Source organism: Aedes albopictus, chromosome 2 (assembly GCF_035046485.1).
Source record: "Aedes albopictus strain Foshan chromosome 2, AalbF5, whole genome shotgun sequence".
Taxonomy (NCBI): Eukaryota; Metazoa; Arthropoda; class Insecta; order Diptera; family Culicidae; genus Aedes; species Aedes albopictus.
This window is the reverse complement of record NC_085137.1, coordinates 72277174-72290492: the sequence shown is the minus strand read 5'-3', so window position 1 is coordinate 72290492 and position 13319 is coordinate 72277174. Positions and strand designations below refer to the sequence as shown.

Below are 13319 nucleotides of genomic sequence, written 5' to 3'. Positions count from 1 at the left end.
GAGTTATGGTGAAATTTTTTTGAAAAGTGATTATTGTTTGGTATTGAGGAGCGCTGTCACATTATTTTGATATTTGTGCTGGAAATCATCACACAGCTTTTATAATAAAAAACACTGTACAAATACTCAATAATAACAAGATGTATTTGAATTATGAATACCAATGTTTCAATTTTTAAAGACCCATATTACATTCTCAAGTGTTTGTAAAAATTTGTTTTCTGTTGAGAATTCTTGTTCATTACCGAACAGGTTCGGGCCGCAGGGCCTCCGATTTTTATAAAAATGTCATCACAGGTAGAATCATGAATATATGATAATATATAGAATTCAAAAAATGATCATAGTTGACAATTTTCCCTGAATACGTTGGATGAAATTTCACAATTTTTAAAAATTTCTAAAACATCCCATACTTTGAAAAATAATATTCTCAAAACTATGCATCGTAGATTTTTTTTGTAATGAAATAGACGTCAAATTTCATGTAAACCAATAAAATTACATAGAGAAAAAAAATCATGAACACTTTTGACCAGAAATAGAAAAAAAAAAACATGTCATGTCTACCACTGAAGAGTCACTTCGTGCCTGCCACATGATATACACATGCAAAACAATAATTGGCTGAGCAAGCTCTCAGCTGATAACTGTGGGATTGCTCATATAATCCTACACTGAGAAAAAGGTTTGGCCACAGTAAGGACCTTACGCCAGGAAGAGGCGAGAGTAAAGTTTCTGCTGAGTTTATACCTGAATACTTGTTACCAGTTTTATTTCTCTGTTGTATGTTCGATAAATAAGCAGTTATAGGGTTCTTCTATCGCTCACGAGGAAGATAGCCGCTAGCAACCGCAATGGTTCCATATTTTTAGATCATTTCTAGCGACATCTGACTGCAAGTCGGGCAAACTGCTCCCTAGCAGGAACATCAAAATGCATCCGTCTTGCATTAAAACCCGTTTCGCGATGGCCCATTAGGATTAGTTTTCCTAGACAAAATTAAGCTATGAACACAGAACAAAGACTGTTAACAAGAATGCAATCAGGCAAACAAAACACAACTCCAGGATTGACTGATGGACCAAAACCAATAAATGAAACCTCGTCATCCTGTGATCGTAAATAGTTATTCCTTTGAGAATAATCGGGCACTTTTATGTTTTGTGTCGTAAATGTGAATTCCTGATGTTATATTTTAATGTGCATTTGTAATGTTCTATTTATTTCTCGTAATGTGAAATAAAATAGAGCATTTATAGGGCTCCATTATTGTTTGTTCGTAATGTGGCTCCCAAAGTGGGTCATTAATTGTTATATTTTTTTATTTGTAATATACTGTCTGGTTGAAGAGATTTAAAAAAACGAATTTTATTTTCATAAATACCTATAAGGAATTATTGAGCCTAAAATCAAATTTGAATCCCGTCCGCTACACATCAATCCAATTCGCATCAACATGCTTCCACTGATGTAGGGCTGTCTACAGAAAGAAGTTCAACATCGTTACGCAGAGATATTAGCATAATCCATTCTCTCCAGCCAGATATGTACCGAATATTCACCGCATCGCTTCGTAAAATTTTCACCGAAAAACATCTGCCATATAAAAACAGTGAAAGCTGGTGTCAGCCTCCGAAAAAGAATCGAATCCACACGTTCGTTGGATCCCGTCCCAGTCGGTGTGCTGATATGATTTACCTCTAAAAATACACGCACTCAAAGGACCGGAACCGTATGGGTGTACCCATCATAATGCAAACTTTACTAGAGGTGCTCTCTGCATGGGATGCACGAGTTCCCATCTCGGCAGGCTCTCAACCGCTTCGCGCGCAAAACAACGGTGGAAAAACATATTCCAAGAACAAAGTTTACGATAACACCACCCCATCACCACCAGTGCTTCGAGCCGCACAGACTATACACTTTTTCGCGTTTTCGCAGGATGCTCTAACACTAATACGGCGATGCGGGTTCCGCCACCGCGTTAAATCTGAACGCGCCGCAGATGCAGACTTACTGTATTGTCTGATACATTGCAAACATGAAAATCCTTTCCGCTTTCAGCATCTCCGCCCCACCGACATTATCGTCGGTAGGTATTGTTGGAGCGGCGGTCTCGTTGCTGTTGTTTTTCAGACAAGTAAAGTCGGCCTTAGTTGGAGGGAAATCCTTCTTGAAGGATTCTTAAAAGCGAGCTCATAAACAGCAAAATCCTTTTCAAAGGTAGCGGGGTTTATGGGGAAAATTGAAGAGATTTTGTTTATACCTCACAACAGTGAAGGTGCATAACGATGCAGTTGCAAAGTAACAAAATATGATGATGATGTCCGTTGCTCGTATGCATAGTGGCATGTATGTGTGCAAAAATGTGAAGAAACATTTGAATATTTCCCAAACCGTGTTAGCACTTAATGTTCAAGTTTGGGTCTGTTCAAATTGCGAATAGTTGAAAACTAACGCTATATTGTTAATAGGCACAATTATAGTTCGGCTTTCCTCAAACTTAGTCATCAATAGGCATGTCTTGTATAGTACCATGAAAATTCAATGAGCACTTCAACAGTTATTAACTGCTTCCTATGCCAATGACCATTTTGCATGTGTATATCGTGTGGCAGTTCGAAGATAAGCTGTGTCAAAGTAAGTCAAGGCCTTTTTTCAACGAAAAAATCCAGGACCGTCCGGGAATCGAGCCCGTTATTCTTAAGCATGGTTCTGCTGAATATCCATACCTTTATGTAATGGCTATATAAGCCCTCGCTGCTCGAGAAATATTTTCTAAGAATTTCTACAGCAATTTCATTGGAAATTTCCCAAGAGATTTTTCAGATTCCCTCAGGATTTCTAAAAGAAAAACCTCCTGGTACTCTATTTAACGACTTCTCCAGGAACTTTTTTGAAGTTTATCAATAAATTTTTCTTTTAGTTTCGCCAACAAGTTTCCTCTGGTATGTCACGAGGATTTTTTTCAGAAATTTTCAGTTTTTTAAGGTTGCCGTAGAAATTTTAGTAAGGGATTCCCCTACTACAAGAAAATGCTGCGGAAATTTCTCCAAAAGTTCGTTCATTAACTCATTTCATCAGGATTTTTTTTTTATTTTCTACAGAGATTATTTTTTTCCTTCAAAGACTACCACATATTTTTTCAGCATTTTTTCCTGAAATCGCAAAAAAATACTGGAGGCAATTAGAATTAGAAGTATTTACAAGAGAAGGTATAGGCCCATATAGCCGAGGCGGTAAACGCACGGGTATTCAGCATGACCATGCTGAGGGTGACGGGTTCGATTCCCGGTCGGTCCAGGATCTTTTCGTAAAGGAAATTTCCTTGACTTCCTTGGGCATAGAGTATCTTCGTGCCTGCCACACGATATACACATGCAAAATGGTCATTGGCAGAGGAAGCTCTCAGTTAATAACTGTGGAAGTGCTCATAGAACACTAAGCTGAGAAGCAGGCTTTGTCCCAATGAGGACGTTACGCCAAGAAGAGAGAGAGAGAGAGAGACAAGAGAATCCCTTGAGAATTTTCTGAATTTCTCAAAAAGCTAAAGATTTCTCGAATAAATTCATGAAAAATGTCTGGAAGGACAAAAATATTTGGATCAATTGCCGAAGCGATTTCTGGATGAATTTTTAAAACCATCCTTGGGGGAATACCGGAAGAAATTGTCTGAGGTATCTCTGAAGACTTCCTGAAAGAATATCATGACAATTTCCCTGAAGAATTCTAGAAACAATTCAAAGGAAACAAAACTTCTAAAGAAATTACCTAAGAAATTTCTTAGGAAATTTCTGGAGGCAAATCCAAGGAACTCCCAGTAGAGATTTCTGAAGAATACCAAAGTGTTTCTGAAGCAATCCCTGATAGAACTCCTAAAGATACTTCAGGAGAAAGGTTTTGATGAATATTTTTTGCAGGAATCTCTGAAGGAATACCTGGAAGAACTGGGGAACCCTCTCTAGATTCTCCGATAATTATTTGTTGAAAAAATCCTGGTGAAATTCAGTAAAGGTCCTGAAGGATCACCGGTGATATTTCTGAAAGATCCTGAAGAAAGGTCTAAAAAAATACTAAAATAAATTTATCTTGGAAGAATACCTGCAGCAACTTTTGTAGAAATCCCTGGAGGATTTCAAAAAGCATTTCTACAGTATTTCCGTGAGAAATTTCTTGGGAAATGGAAAAGGATAATTTGTAGAGAAATTTTAGAAGAATATACTGGTGTAATTTTTGATGATATCGTGGGAGAATATTTGAAAGAAGAACGTCTGCAAGAATTCCAACAAGAATTTCTGAACAAATTCTTGTAAAATCTGAAGGCATCCATAGAGGAATTCCTGCTAGAATTTGTAGATGTTATTCTGGAAGAAACTGTAAGGAAACGTATGCCGGGACGAAATTTTTCAAAAACTCTCTGGAGGAACGCCTCGAGAAATTCCTTGGGAAATCCCTGGAGGGATTCCAACAAGCATTTCTTGATGAATTTCTACAAGAATTCCTGGTTAACCCTCGAGCAGTCGCGTCTTTGACTACCTGCAACGGCGCCTCGCTCACGCTGTGTACCACATGCGTGTAGTTTTCATGGTGCGTGTACTCAGTACACGACGCGACCGCTGCCGGGTTAAAAAGAAAAAAAAAATGTTGAGGAAATTTAAAAAAAAATCCTAGACAGAATTCCATTGAAAGTTTCTCCTACCTTTAACCGTTATGTGTCCGACAATTTTCTTGCTTTTTTCAACACCGAGCTTTTCAAATGTGTGCTGGGTACCTGGGTACCCTATCGGCCACATAAGGGTTAAAAAAACCGCGTTCCTTCAGGAATTCCTTGGAAAATTCAATCAAGAATTTCTACAGAAATTCCTTCAAAAGTTCATTTTTAAATTGCTCCTCCGTTTTTCTCAGGGATATATTTTGCGATTTTTGAAAGATTCCCCCAGATTTTTTTTCCAGCAGCTCTTCCTTGGACAGCACAAATCATTATTGGAGGAAATCTGGAATTGCCAAATTTCGGATTTATATACATAAATACCTGAATCAATTGATGAAATATTCTCTGAAAGAATTCATGAAATAATCCTTGGGGGAATTCCTAAAGGAATTGCCACAGATATATCTGAATGCAATCCTGAAAGAATTTAATGTCAAATTTCTGGAGGAATTCTGGAAATAAGGTATTCCGAGAATTATATCTTGGAAAATTACTGGAGAAATTTTGGAAAAACACTTCTGGGATGACCGGGATGAAAAAAGGTCTGAAAAGTCTTCAAATGAATCAATGAGAAATATGTGGGGGAAGTTTTGGAGAAATTTCTTGAGATAATTCTGGAAAAATTCAATAGGAAATCTGTGGAGTAATTCTTGATTGTTTGTTAAGAGAATATCTGAAAGAACGTCTAACTAAACGAATTCCAACAAGTATTTCTGAATGATTTTTTGGCAAAAAATCTAAAAGCATCCATAGCGGATCTTTTGCAAGAATTTCGGAATATATCTGTGAACTAACTCCTGCAGAAGTATCTGTATAATACTGATTGTTGGACATCCGTACAGATTTCGTTTTATATGAAATACAGATTTTTAAGCTACAGCGGCTATTTTAGTTTCGTATGGGATACAGATTTTTGAAAAGAGTGATACAGATTTTTCAAAAAATTATCTGGCATCCCTGGCCAAAATGTCTAGCTAGATGTAATCCTAAAAAACTGTAAGGAAATATTTATTTGCCAGAACGGCATTTGAAAAAAAAATCTCTGGTGGAACGTTTGGGGAAATTCCTAAACAAATCACCGGAGGAATTCAAAAAAAGCATTTCGATGGGGAAGAATCGACTGTATTCTGTGCAAATCGGATTTGACGGCTACGCTGTCTTGATAAATCAAAACGAGCTGTTATCTAACGTTTTGACACTTGCATTGGTGTCTTCTTCAGGGGAGAGATACAATTTTTTAATGTGGTTTTGTCTAATTCTAACTGCGAATTTGTTGGTAAATTTAGTACAAAAGTGTCTACCTTAAAAAAAAATAACCAGTGTTACAAAAACCGAAGTTATGTGCCAACATTTCCACCACCCGACAGTTTAAATTAGGCAAAATCACATAGAACAAAAAACGAAAAACGTGTCTTTCCTCTGAAGAAGACACCATCCACGATGTCGAAAAGTCGGGTAACTCGTTTTAATTTGTCAAGACTGCGTAGCCTTCAAATCCAAGTTAAAAAGAATTTCTGGAAGAATTTTTATGTGTTGTTTTGATGGTTCATCGATTTTTCGATCGAAATTTAAGAATTTTTAATACAGTTCCTGCAGAAATTAGACAAATCGCCAATTGTTGCACACTCCATGCTTTCTTTATGAGATGTGGAACAGATGGTGATTTACCCTACCTAAGAATAATTGCTGGAGGAAATTTTAATAGAATCCTTGGAAAATTCTTTCAGAAGTTTCTTAAGCAATACATGTACTAACTTCTGAAGCAATCTTTGATGGATATTATTTTATATCCCTGGGAGGATTCTTGGAGGAATACCTAAAGAAATTTCTGAAGAAAATCATGGACTAGTTCCGGAAAGAATCTTTTGGGATTTTTTTTTTGAGAAACTGGCAAACTTGCAAATCAATGTATGGATAATAGAATTGTTCACATTTTCAAAACTGTTCTTCGAATCTCAAGTTCACCGTCATATTTCGTTATCGTGAATAAAGTCACGAGTCATTTTGTGAGTAAAAAAATATACAGGAGAGCATTTCTACCGTAAATGGCGATTTTTTAAATTTGATATCCAATAATTATCCATAATAATCATAAATAAAAATAATATTAAAATTGATTTGTCTCAAATTATGCATAAGCATTTTTTATGATTAAAATAAAAATTTTGCATCATCATTTTGCTATTTTTACTCTGGTGTCTAATGAGAAGCCAATATTTTAAAGAATTCATGGGACTATATGGAGATCGTATGAACTGTATAAAAAATGTGTAATTTTCATTTCATTCTAAAAGGGTGTTTTATTTATGTGGAAACTTTTTCCACAGAAAGGGCTTAGATATGTGAACAAAAAAAAATGGAGAAAAAATCAGGTTAGCCTCTTTTTCCGGAAAACTCTGTTACACCCCGATACAATTTACTTTGAAAAATCATAACTCAAGAACAAAGCATCGTAGAAACAAAGTTTTTTTTCAAATTTTCTCAGAAATCTAAAAAATATATAAACTGGACAAAGTTTACCACAAAATTTTCCTCAGTTGAGAAAATTCGTAAATAAAAGCCGGAAAAACAATGCCCAAACTCGTGGAAAATTTTCGAAAAAAAATATTTTTGGGAAGGTTATTTCATAAGCTTTAATCACTGAAATTTTTAGAATGCATTTTTTTTTCGTTATTGACTTATGGTCAATTTTGTTGAAAAATGTCCAAATGTGTCATGTAAGCCTTTTCTTTGAACAAATCATAACTCAAGAACGAGCAAGCATCGTAGAAACACAGTTTTTAATGAAAATGAAGCAGGAATCCAAAAAAAATATGAAATAAAAAAAGTTTACCACAAAATTTTCCACAGTTGAAAAAAATTTTAAAGAAAGGTTGGAAAAACTTATGCCAGAACTCGCGGAAAATTTTACATAAAATATTTATGAGAAAGTCATTTCTGATACAAATTTAATTTTGACTTTTTATCCCCTCCTCTTCCAAAATTTTTGGCTGGATTTTGCATTTTGAGGGGGCAGATAAAAAAAAAAAAGTATTTATCAAACATTGGGTCTTTTCAAAAATTCATTTAAAAATCCAATGTTTTTTTTTATTTATTTCCGGATTAAATGCTTTATCATTTTTATATCACCACGCCCCCCCCCCTTCTCCGACCAGCCAAAGAGTAGTGGAACAAAAAGTGAAATAAATATTTGTAGAGGCCTTATGTAAAAAAAATGACCATATAATATATGCGTACATGGTCTTTATGAATTTTCTCAACTGTGGAAAATTTTGTGGAAACTTTGTCCACTTCATATTTTTTTTTAGATTTCTGAGAAAATTTGCTTTTATTTTCATTAAAAACCTTGTTTCTACGATGCTTCGTTTTTAAGTTATGATTTTTTTCAAATTAAGTAGTGTCAGGGGAAAACAAAAAATTCCACCTGAGTTTTCCGGAAAAATAGGCGACCCTGAATTTATCTAATTTTTTTTTGTTCATATATCCATGAGCCCTGCCTTTGGAAAACGTTTCATGAAAATCTGAGACCCTTCGGCCCAATTTGTACGACAATAAAAAAATCCCCATTGTTCTCAGCTTTTACTCAGAATTCAACAACCACATCTGACATTGCATTGAAAAAAAAAAACGACAAGCACGCGCTACTTCATAGACTTCCAAATTTGGGAACAATACACGCGCATCAAACAAATAAGACTTTGAGACACCTCCTCTAAAAGTCAGAGCCTTTGAGTATTCTGTTCTGGTGCACGCTCATCACCGACTGAAAAAAGATGATTAATCGCTCCAAAACCGTTCCGAACCCATATCAGCAAGCAATCCTAAAGGAAGCACCATTACCATAAAGTCTGATTAAATGTTAATTATGCTAATTACCACTGAACTTCTGTACCCCAGCATAAATTATTGTCAGATTCTAGCTGAAAACAGAATTTTCATTTATCTGCTCCTGACAGCAAAACGTTGATATCGGATCCTTCAATTTATTTGAAAAGGGCGAATGAAGCTCTCTCTCTCACTCACTCAAAATCCTCACCCAAAGCGATAACTATGATAAATATTATCCTCTTACTAATGACTGTCAAGAAGTGCTCAGCTGAAAAGCAATTTCAGCTGAACAATTGCCAATTATCGCTCTCGGTTACTGTTTCCGGTCGTTGAGAACTGGAAAAGTTTCTGCTCACATTCAAGCCCGGAAGGCCTAAAATAACTAGCAGAAGCCGTCATGACTGGAAAATTTTGCTTTCACTCAAGTTGAATCGGACGCAGAAGAACCAGAAGAAAGAAGCGTTTCATTTCCGTTGTGTGTGGGATTCCTATTTGCAGAAACACTCGTACTATATCTCGTACATCAAACCAAATTGTGTCCCTTTCGGCACGAAGACATTCAATCCTTTTATTCAACTTGGTCGATTTCTTGGGTGGGCAGGTAGCCAGCAATTCTCAACTGATTGGTGTTTGTGTATGTTTGTATCTTTTCAGCAAAATGTACTCTTCGATAGCTGGAAGCGCTACCCTCCGGTGGAGGACAATCCTGTTGGCCATCCTGTTGACTTTGCTGACGGTGGCCGTGCAGGTCACCTCCAGTCATCTGCAGAAACGATGCCCAACCGACTGCGAGTGTAACCTGGATCAAAGGGGACTGTATCAGACGGTTTGCAGCAGAGGTGAGTTTGTTTGAGCTTCTTGACTGAGTAAAGAAGCTCGATTGTAGGTACGATGTTAGGAACGAAGCTATGACAGGGCAAGTAACTTACTTGTTTGAAAGGATTTCTCGGTGCTTGGCGACTTGTAGGAGGAGGATGTTTGCTCGACTGACTATGTTCTGTATCAGAACCACACAGTCAGTCGCCAGGTTGAAACAGGAAATAAGCCGCTTTTTGTTGTGGCCATTTGTCATCCTTTTACGGTTTCGCCGTTAAGAGATAAGTTTGATACGGTTATCGTAGTCTTCTATCGGTTGCCATCGGCGATGACAAATAGGACACATAAGCAGAGGGAACCCAGAGTCAATTGGTGGAATCCTATTTTGAAGTCGCTTTTGTGTGGTAGATACTCTCTTGCCACGATCTACTGGAAAGTGAGCTGTTTAGAGGTGAAAGCTTATTTGCATTTCAATCCGTACTTTCTCCTTCTCTAGCATCTCCTTCTTATTCATGGGATTACATCCTTTCCGAGACAAGACCTGCTTTGCAGATCATTGCTCTGCGGGATGAAACGAATAAAAATATGAGTTTTGCCAAAAATAAATATTCTATTCTATTCTATTCTAGTGATTGCACAGGCAGTATTGAAAAGCATCCTGGAAATATCAAAATTTCTTCTGATATTTTCTTAATATTATTAATATTTGCAGCATATCAGAGATGTGTTACAAATATTAAAATGGCCAGGCCCACTGTGCAGACTAATGGGTTCGGAGATAATTAAAAAATTTGAGGCAATCATGTTTTCTACTTATGAATAACATGATTGACAAACCTTTTTGAATTTATTAAAGAAAGAAACGGGGACAACCATACCAACCGTTTCGTTTTCAGGGGATTGGGTTTGAACATACATATAATCGTTGGAAGTGGCGTAGCTAAGAAGGTTAATGTACACTCCATGGCAGTACGATATCCAGGGATAGGACACTGACATTTACTTCACGTGCCCTGAAAAAAAAAACGAAAAAACACATCAAATCTGTCCCGTAGTTTGTTAGAGAAATAACGAGTTTTAAAATATTTGTATACACAATATGTAACCTATACAGTACAATGAGTTTTGCTAAAAATAAATATTTGGAAAAGATAAACTACTTCCAAAAATAAGTAAGCATACTGGTTTAACGTTTTCTTCAGGATGTTTTAGGTGATTACTTCAACCCTACGGAACCGGAGGTTCAATTGAAAAGGCATTTACAAAATCACCACCCGATAAAATTGAATCGTATCTTAAGCAAAATTAGGAAAGAAGGAGATGATATGACACCTTATTTAGGAGAGGCCAGCGATTCACCGATTTTGTTTATGTGTTATCAAGTTGATCATGTAGATATGTTGGTGCGCGTTGTGGTACATGCGTTAAAATACCATCGTTAAAAGTGACATAGCCAAACATTTTATGTCACTTCATGGGCCATTTAACTTCAGGAGTGTGGCATAGGTATTTAAACCATGCTTCCTGGCTAACTAGCCTTGGTTTAAGCGCCATTGATCGCTCGCTGAAACGAAAAGAAACACATTTGGGTAAACTTGAATCAACCTGCCTGCAGCGTTTTCTATTCTCCGTTACGAGGATGGGAAAAGGTAGAAGGGATGAGATGACATCTATTTATCGAGAGGCAAGCGATTCACCAACACTCGCAAAAATAGCAAGAAGGAATGTTTTTGATTAGAGATATGACGTAAACAATGCGATCGAATTATTATTGTTGAGGTTGTTATTGCTTCGACAGACCAATTTCCCTGTCGAAATGTATGTTATGAAATTTCAAACATCTGAGAAGAATCTCTCCGGATTTGTGGGATAATCTAGCAAGTAAGTTAAAATTCACCAATAAAAAAATCTCACGATTTTTGTGAAAAATCACGGTGCAATCTTCTAAGAGGAATCTCTCTAGATTTCCGAGAAGAATCTGCGATTTTTTAAGAGGAATCTTTTCGGATTCCTAAAAGAAATCTTATGGAGAGAAATTTCTTCGGATTCCTCAGAAGAGGAATCTCTCCAGATTCCTTAAGGCAACCGCCTAGAATTAGTGACCGAAACCTTTTATGATTTTGAGAGGAAGCTTTCAACTAGCATTGAGATATATATTTCTGGTTTTGTATCTGATGATGCCTGAATGAAATAAGCCAAAATATTATGCCGATGATTGAAAATCCACAAAGTTTTTAAGAGATAAATCACCGGATTTCGGTAATGATTATCTACAGATTCTTGGGAGGAATCGCTTAGAAATAATTAGAAAAATCTATCCCAATTCCCAAGAGTTTTTTTTTCGAGTTCCTGAGAAGAATCCGTCTTGTTTCATGAGAGGAATTTCTTCAAATTCATAATATGAACATCGCTGGATTCCTGGGAGGAATTTTCCGGTTTCACAAAAGAAATCTTTCAAGATTACTACGAAAAAAAATTTCTTTTGAATCATGAGAGGAATCTTTCAGGATCCTTGAGATAAAACTCTCCTGATTCATGAGAGAAATCTCTTCGAATTCCTTAACAGAATCTCTCCAGATTCGTAAGTGGACACTCTCCAGATTTCTGACAGGCAATACCGAGAAGAATTTTCTCCAAAAAAGAAATTCTAATCCTTTAGAAAAACCTCCGGATTGCAAAGTGAAATGCCATGGATCTGTCAGAGGAAACTCTCCAGATTTATGACAGAAATCTCTGCAGATTGCAGAGGCGCTTCTTCAAATTATTTTTCTTAAAATTTTATTCATAGCATTAATCGCTCAGAGCTTCTAAGAAGCATCTCTCTATATTTCAGAACAAAATGCGGGGTTTTCAAAGGAATCTTTTACGTTTATAAAATATCTGGATTACTGCTGAGAGAAATATCTCAGGATTCCGTAAAAGAATTCCTGTGTGGAAAACTATCCTGAATACCCAGAATATTGGTAAAACAATATAATTGATAGGTTACATACTGATTTTGGTTACGTATTTGACTAGCCGCATTTGTGACTATCGAAGAATTATTCATGCTTGAGATGTTCTAGATATTCTGAACTGTTCTGAGAAGCATTCCTTCATATCTACAGGAGATACTTTATTCGTTTCAGAAATAAATTGTAACATTGCATAATCTGATAATTCATAATAATGAGTTTCTTGGAAACACGGAAGCCTTTGACATTACATACAGAGTAACATTGCTTAATCAACTGTGGCTACTGCTTGAAGTCTTACAGATATTATTATAAACATTCACTTACAGTACTTCAATTCGCTATTAATCCTGACATAGCATACCCAACTTTTATCTATGACCTCCTGGGTATTGAACGAACCATACCAAAACTAATTTGGGATGTTTCATATAAACAAACCTACAGAGGGTGGACAATATGTTAGGGATAGGAATATTTTTTTTCTCTCACAAATAGGTTCAACAATCTGTAACTTTTCATAGAATGTAGAGAAAAAGGTAATGAATGCACAGCTTTTCATTGAATTCGATACACTGGTATCGGAGATAAGTTGGTTCAAAAATTAGTTGTCTAAAAATAGTGTTTTACGAGAACGGTTCAAAGTTCGCGAAATATTATTCAATCAAGCATAAATTTGTATCAATGATGTACATATAGGTAATAGGTTAACAAACAGCCAAAATTTTAGTTTTTTTATGCACTCTATGAAAAGTAACAGCTCGTTGAATTTTTGTGTGAAAGAATTGAGTGATTAAACAATTATTTTTATCAGATTTCTTGCACCCTCAACAAATATAAGAACAGTTATCTGTTCGATTTTTTCGAAATGTTTGGCCTCCCCAAATTGTAAGAATATGAGCTTTTTTTTGTCATCAATTTGCTTTTTTCTAATCTTTCTGCATTCTCACAATTATTAATTCTCCATGGCAATATTCCATTTTTGTGCCTTCAAACGTGTTTGAAAA

At 36.1% G+C, this 13319-nt stretch overlaps 1 protein-coding gene across 1 annotated transcript in view; it reads left to right on the top strand.

Moving 5' to 3' along the window:
- LOC109405617 (insulin-like growth factor-binding protein complex acid labile subunit) overlaps nt 1-13319 on the top strand; it is a 433323-nt gene that overhangs the window by 359346 nt on the left and 60658 nt on the right. Inside the window, exon 4 of the mRNA XM_062849913.1 lies at nt 9197-9381. Within this exon, the coding sequence (XP_062705897.1) occupies nt 9201-9381 (181 nt within the window). The 5' untranslated portion in view covers nt 9197-9200. The remainder of the gene's footprint in view (nt 1-9196; nt 9382-13319) is intronic.